The following is a 7412-nucleotide window of genomic DNA, read 5'->3' as shown; positions in this document are numbered from 1 at the left end:
ATATCTTGAGGGAGATTTCCCCCCATTTCTTTCTTTCCTTTTCTTTTCTCTTTTCTTCTTTGGGGAGGGAGGAGATGGGGGGGGATTTTCCCTGAGGAGAGGGGATCTTCCCCATTCTCTTAGCTCTCTTTCTCCTACTTTCTCTTTTTGAGAGAAGAGGGAGTTCCCCTCTTCTTTTTTTTCTTCTTTCCTTCCTTGACTTTTTTCTTCCGGAGGGGAGACTTCCGGGGAAAGAGGGGAGAGAGAGAAGAAGGGAGGAGTTCTTCTCCCTCTTTTCCTCAGTCTTTTCTTCTTTCCCCCTTCTTCACGTGGTTTCTCTTCTTCTTTTTCCTCTCTCTTTCCTCTTCTTTCTCCTCCTGGGAGCTCCCCCCTCCTCTATCTTCTTCTCCCCTCCCTTTCCGAGGAGATCCCCCTTTTTTGTCCCCCTCAAGGGGTGGGCCCCCTTATCAAGGTTTCCCCATTTTTCCCCCCTCTCTATCCCTTTTCCCTTGTCCTCCCTTTCTCCTTCTTTTCCTGGGAGTTGGCCTTCCTCTGGACCCCCTTTTCTTCCCTCTTTCTCCTTCCCTTCCACTCCCTTCCTTTTAGCCTTTCTTTCCTCCTCTCTCTCCCTCTCCTCTTTCTCCCCCCCCTTTTCTCTTCTCCTTTTCTTGACACCCTCTTCCTTTCTCTCTCTCCCCTCCTTTTCCTTTTCCCCCACCCTCCCTTCCCCTCTTCTGATGCCCCCTCCTTTTTCTTCTCTTTCTCTCCACTCTCCTTTCTGCCTCTTTTTCTTCCCCCAGAGAGGAGGGAGAGGGTGGAGAGCTTTTTCCCCCCCTCTCTGTTTCTTTCAGAGGTACTCCCCTTTCCCCATACTTTTTCCTTCCCTTTCTCCCCTCCCCCTCCAGGATAGCCAGTTTTTGAGTTTCTCTCATGGCTCTCCTCTCCTCTCCTCCCTCCTCTCTCCCTCTTTCTTGTCCTCTTCTCTCTCTTTTTCTCTCTTCTCTTCTCTCCTCTCTTCCTTCTCTCTCTCTTTCCTCTCTGTCTCCTTTCTCTTATCTCCCTCTTTTCTCCTCCCCTCCCTCTCTTTCTCTCATGAGTGGATGGTGTGATATATGAAGGAATGTTTCCCTCTGTCTCCTTGGGAACTCTCGCTGTGTCTCTCTCTCTTAGCCTCTCCTCTTTTCTCCTCTCTCCTCCATCCAGGGGAGTCTGCCCTCCTTCCTTCCCTCGTCTCCTCTCCTCTCTCTTTCCCTATACCTCTTCTCTCTTTCTTCTCATTGGGATCCCTCTCTCCTCACTCTATCTCTTCTTCCCCTGAGGCCTGATTCTCTCTCTCTGTCCTGTCAAGGTCTCGCTCCCTCTCCTCTCCTGTTCTGTCTGGATAGTAGAGGAGAAGTTGTCCTCTCTGACATCTCTCTCCTGTCTCATGTGTCTCTCTCCTGTCTCTCTCCTTTGGTCTATGGGTCTCTCTCTCTGGATCTCCGAGTCTTGAGGTCAGGGATTTGTGATCTCTCTCTCTCCTCGACTTCTCTCCTGTCTCCTCTGAGAGTCTCTCTCCCTCTGCCTCCCTCTCCTCTCACCTCTGCAGCTGAGAGGAGTTGGGACTCTCTGTACATGCCTCTCTCTGAGGGGGGGGAGAGAGGAAAGGAGGGTCAGGGAGGAGGGAATTTTCAAGTTAAAACAAAGAGAGGCATGATTAAAAACATGGTCGATTTTGAGAAGAAAGAGAGGAGATCCCGGATTTAAAATGCATGAGTAGAACACAAGGTAGTCCAGTGAGGGATTGAGGGTGAGTTTAGTCCCTGTACACACATATATAGCATATATGGATGGAGACTCACCGCCAAAGATGAATTGGAATAAAAAATAATATGAGGAGTGATGTTGGAACTTACAGGGAGGTTTGTGGAGAGGAGAGGTATGCTCCTCCTGTAAATACTGTCTTTCCCCTTATGTGTGTGTGGAGGGGGAGTCCCTAGATCCTTCTAAACTCCACAGGGAGAGGTACAAGGGGTCCTGGGGACCCCCAACATCAGGGACATGGTTTCCTGCCTCTAGCGTAGAGTGGATGAAGTCCCCTTAACAATCTCATACATGTTCAATGAGAGGGCCCTCTCATCCTTCTAAACTCCAGAGTGTACAAAGCCCACAGCCGCTCCCATTCTCTCAGATATGACAGTCCCGCCATCCAGGGGATTAACCTGGTGAACCTACGAAGGGCTCCCTCAGGGGCAGAGAATGTCCTTCCTCAAATAGGGGACCAAAACTGCACACAATACTCCAGAGGTGTGGTCTCACTAGGGCCCTGAGCACAAGGAGCAGAAGGACCTCTTTGCCTCCTAGACTCGAGGAAGGTTATAAAGGCCAAGGGAGGCATTTTGGCTTCTTCACTGCCTGGGGAGGAAGGACCCTGCTTACTCTCTCAGGAGACTGCCCTGAAAAAGGAGCAGAAGGACCTCTTTGGGGGAGGGATAGGGAGAGGAAGGAGAGGAGGAAGCCACAGGAGCTCCAAAATTTCTCTCAGGAAAAGAGCTCCCGGAGAGGGCAGAGAGGAGAGGAGCATAGGGGGGTGAAACCTCCAGGAGGGCTAAGGTGCAAGAAGTCCAGCATGGAAAAGAGAATCACACTGAGGAAAAAAGAGGCAGCACATTAAGCCCAGGTGTGGTCTGGGGGATAGGTCTCTGTACAACTGCAGAAACGGAGGAGCTGGAGAGGGAGGCTCCTATCCCCAAACTCCAACTCCTCTGTTATGAAGGCCAACATCCCCAAAACTGCACACAATACTCCAGGGTGTGGTCTCACCGGGGCTAATAGCAAGAAACTAATTCACGACCCCTGCCGAGTTTGCCCCCCGACTCAATCTATAGCCCTTTATTGATGCTACACGTTCTTGCAGCTGTACAACTCAATAGCAAGTTTAGCAATATGTCTCTCTATCCCTCTCTCTCTCTACCTCTCTCTCCCCCTCTCTCGCTCACTACCACCCTCTCCTGGGCAGGTAAGGGTAGTGCAGGTGCAGGAGCAGGTAGCTACTTACAGACAGGATGGTGAACACAGTGTTAATGACCCCGACTCCAATGGTGATGTAGACGGGCTGTTTGACACCCATACTGATGAAGATGCTGGTGGAATAATAGAACACCTACAGTGGAGAGGAGAGAGAGTTAGTGAGGGGGGAACATTAGACAATAGACAACAGGTGCAGGAGTAGAGGCCATTCGGCCCTTCCAGCCAGCACCATTCGCCATTCAATGTGATCACGGCTGATCATCCCCAATCAGTAACCCCCCCCCCGTTCCTGCCTTCTCCCCATATCCCCTGACTCTCTCTCTCTCGCTATCTTTAAGAGCCTCTCTCTTGAAAGAATTCTCTCCAGAGAACCGGCCTCCACCGCCCTCTGTGAGGCAGAGAATTCCACAGACTCACAACTCTCACTGTGGGTGAAAAAGTGTTTCCTCGTCTCCGTTCTAAATGGCTAAACCCCTTATCTCCTTGTGTGTCTGTGTGTGTGTGTGGTGTGTGTGTGTGTGGTATGTGTGTGTGTGTGTGTGTATGTGTGTGTGTGTGTGTGTGTGTGGCCCCTGGTTCTGGACTCCCCCAACATCGGGAACATGTTTCCTGCCTCTACCGTGTCCAAACCCTTAACAATCTCACATATATGTTTCAATGAGATACCCTCTCATCCTTCTAAACTCCACAGAGTGTACAAGCCCCAGGTGCTCCATTCTGCGAGGTGTATGTGACAGTCCCAGACCATCCGGGAATTAACCTGGTGAACCTACGAGGCTGGGCTCCCTCAATAGCAAGAATGTCCTTCCTCAAATTGGGGGACCCAAAACTGTCCCACAATAGGTCCAGGTGTGGTCTCACTAGGGCCTCTGTACAACTGCAGAAGGGTCTCTTTGCTCCTAGACTCGAACTCCTCTTGTTATGAAGGCCAAACAGGCCAAAACTGCACACAATACTCCAGTTGTGGTCTCACTAGGGCTAATAGCAAGAAACTAATTCACGACCCCTGCCGAGTTTGCCCCCGACTCAAACTCGCAGCATGGTCGTAGGTAGGTCGTAGGTAGGGCGTAGCAGGCTATGATGTTAGTCGTACATACTCCTGGCATTAAGTAGGTACTGTTGTGTGTGTGTGGGCCCCTGGGTGGAGTGGACCCCCACAAATCGGGAACCATGAGAGGGGGAGAGAGCGTGGGGAGGATGGAACCCTTAGAACTGTCTCAGATAATGTTTCAATGAGAGTGTAGGGGACATCCTGACTAAGGGGGAGAGAGTGTAGTGGAAAAGAGAGGAAGGGGGAAGAGAGGAGGGAGAGTAGAGAGAGGGGGGGGAGAGAGGGGGGGAGAGAGAGAGAGAGGGAGGGGAGAGAGAGAGGGAGAGAGGGAGAGAGAGAAAGCGGAGGGAGGAGGAGGAGAATGAGAATGAGGGAGAGGGAGAGGGAGAGGAGAGAGGGGAGGTGGAGGGAGGGAGGGGGGAGAGGAGGTAGGGAGAGAGAGGGAGAGGAGGAGGGAGAGGAGAGAGAGGAGGGAGAGAGAGGAGAGTGAGGAGAGGGAGGGAGGAGAGGGAGGGGGAGGAGAGGGAGAGGGGGAGGGAGAGGGAAGAGAGGGGGAAGCAGAGGGGGGAGGAGAGGAGGGAGGAGGGGGAGAGAGAGAGGGGAGAGAGGGGAGAGAGATTGGGAGGGGGGAGAGGAGGAGAGTTTTGAGGAGAGGGAGAGGGAGGAGAGAGGGGGAGGGGGAGAGGAGAGAGGGAAGAGGGGGGAGGAGAAAGAGAGGAAGGTGAGGGGAGAGGAGATACAAGGAGAGGGGGGAGGGAGCAGGACGAGAGAGGAGAGGAAGGAGGGGAGAGAGGAGGAGGTGAGGAGAAATAGATGGGAGAGAGAGAGGAGGGGAAGAGGGGAGGGGAGAGGAGGAGAAGAGGAGGAGGAGAGGAGAGGGAATGGAGGAGAGGAGAGAGAGAGAGAGAGAGAGAGAGAGAGAGGGAGGAGAGGAGAGAGAGGAAGGGGAGAGAGGGGGAGAGGAGGGAGGAGGGAGGAGAGAGGAGGAGAGAGAGAGGGAGAGAGGGGAGAGGGAGGGAGAGGAGAGGCTGAGGAGAGAGAGGAGGGGAGGGAGGGGAGAGAGGAAGAGGAGAGAGAGAGAGAGAGGGGAGAGGGAGGGGAGAGGGAGGAGAGGAGAGGGGAAGGGGGCTGAAGAGGAGGAGAGGAGAGGGAGAGGAAGGGAGAGGAGAGGAGAGGGATGAGGGAGGGAGGAGGAGGGGGGGGAGAGAGAGGGAGCGAGAGAGAGAAAGAGAGAGAGAATTAGAGAGAAAAAGAGAGACAGAGATAAAGAGAGAGAGAGAGTGAGAGAGAGAGAAGGAGAGAGAGAGGAGAGAGAGAGAGAGAGAAAGAGAGGGAGAGAGGAGAGAGGAGAGAGAGGAGAGGAGGGAGGATAGGGGAGGAGGAGGAGAGGGGAGAGAGAGGGGGAGGGAGTGAGAGAGGAGATGAGAGGGGGGGAGAGAGAGAGGAGAGTGGTGTGTGAGAGGAGAAGAGAGGAGGAGAGAACTTACTGTCCTTGCCACGATCTGCCCGATCGCCAGGTGAGGCAAACATATCCCGGGCTGTTGTGTGGATGCCCCAGGGTTGGGTGTGTAGAACTCACGGCGTTGATACCGGACAGTTGTTGGGATAGTTGCAGCATGATGGCGATGAAGAGGGGCTGTCGGTAGGCGGGGCTGCGGAACAGCTGGGCCAGGGTCACCTTGCGTTCCATGTCCATCCTTCGCTTCTCCTCCTTCATGTCCAGGAGAGCCGGCCCCACGTCCTGCCGCCCCGTGAGGGCGCGTAGACCTGGCAGAGGGAGCGGCGAGAGAGGAGAGAGGGTCACACACTGATCCTGACACTGACCCTCCCCGACACTGTTGGTCACTGATCCTGACACTGACCCTCCCGACACTGTTGGTCACCGATCCTGATCCACCTCGACACTGCTGACACTGATCCACCCCGACACTGCTGACACCGCTGCACCATCGAGAACATATCGTTACCACACGCACGGCATCACAGTATGGTTGGCAACTGCTCTGTACCCTCCGACCGGATTCCCAGACTGGGCAGGTGTTGGTGAAAATTGCCCAACGCATCACCGGTTCCTTCCTCGCTCCCCTAGACTTGAGTCTGTCCAAAGAGAGCGCTGCCATCCACTGGATGTGCGCTCAGCATCGCCAAGGACTTGCTCTCACCCCAACCATGGACTGTTTACCCTCCTACCATCCGGGAGGCGCTACAGGTCTCTCCGTTGCCGAACCAGCAGGTCGAGGAACAGCTTCTTTCCGGCGGCTGTCACTCTAATCAACAACGTAACCCCGGTGTTGCCAGACAAACCTGACCCCACCCCCAGTAGTGTCACCAGATCCCCCCCAACCCCTTCCCCCCCCCTCCCTGAAAGATTAGACCCCCCCCCTCCACCCTTTATCACTTCCACCAGACATTTATTCAAATCGTTTGGCCACTGTCGCTCTTCCAGGGAGATGCTAGTATTTCCAATGCATGTTCGTTGTGCCTGTACTGTACATGACAATGACAAAATTGGACAAATTGAATCTGAATCTGAATGCTGAATCGGACCTGATCCACCCCGACACCACTGACACTGATCCACCTCGACACTGTTGGTCACCGATCCCGATCCACCCTGACACTGTTGACCCCATACCCATCCCAACACTCTCCTGCACACACGCATGCTCACACACACACACAAGCACACGCACGCACGCACGTACACACATGCACACACACACGCACGTACATGCATGCACAAACACGCACACACACACACGCACAAGCACGCATGCACGTACACACATGCACACACACACACGTACACGCACCCACAAACACGCACACACACACATGCACACGCAAAGAATTCCACAGATTCACCACCCTCTGACTAAAGAAATTCCTCCTCATCTCCTTCCTAAAGGAACGTCCTCTAATTCTGAGGCTGTGCCCCCTGGTCCTAGACTCTAGACTCTAGACTCTACCACTAGTGGAAACATCCTCTCCACATCCACCCTCTATCCGGGCCTTCCACTTTGAGAGGGTAATGTGTTGAGAGACACTTTTGTCGGGCGCTGACCAAAGTCCCCGGGCCGGGCCTGTGGTTACCAAGGCCCGAGGCTCCCCCTCCATTGCTGGGCCCGTTGCTAGGGTGAGAAAAGATGGCCGCCACTCACACGTCTTGGCCTTGCTTTCTTCGTTACGCATGATGTAGAGGTAGCGAGGACTCTCGGGGCACAAGGGCAGGAGGGCCGTCTGGAGGACAGCTGGCACGACGGTGATGGCCAGCAGGAACGGCCACAGTTCGTCCGTCCCCAAGATGGCGTCCAGCCCGAAGATCTGTGGCGCAAAAAACACAAAAGCAACGCCCCCCCTTCATAAGTTTCAC

The 7412-nt window shown here is 54.0% G+C and overlaps 1 protein-coding gene across 1 annotated transcript in view; it reads right to left on the bottom strand.

Moving 5' to 3' along the window:
- Window positions 1-2956: 2956 nt before the first annotated feature.
- LOC129715703 (solute carrier family 2, facilitated glucose transporter member 4-like) overlaps window positions 2957-7412 on the bottom strand; it is a 19231-nt gene continuing 14775 nt past the window's right edge. The window contains exons 6-8 of the mRNA XM_055665561.1: window positions 7201-7363; window positions 5619-5806; window positions 2957-3121 (exon numbers count right to left, since the gene is read on the bottom strand). Of these exons, the coding sequence (XP_055521536.1) occupies window positions 2957-3121; window positions 5619-5806; window positions 7201-7363 (516 nt within the window). The remainder of the gene's footprint in view (window positions 3122-5618; window positions 5807-7200; window positions 7364-7412) is intronic.

Source organism: Leucoraja erinacea, unplaced genomic scaffold (genome assembly GCF_028641065.1).
Source record: "Leucoraja erinacea ecotype New England unplaced genomic scaffold, Leri_hhj_1 Leri_1339S, whole genome shotgun sequence".
Classification (NCBI taxonomy): domain Eukaryota; kingdom Metazoa; phylum Chordata; class Chondrichthyes; order Rajiformes; family Rajidae; genus Leucoraja; species Leucoraja erinaceus.
This window is presented reverse-complemented; position numbering and strand designations above follow the sequence as displayed.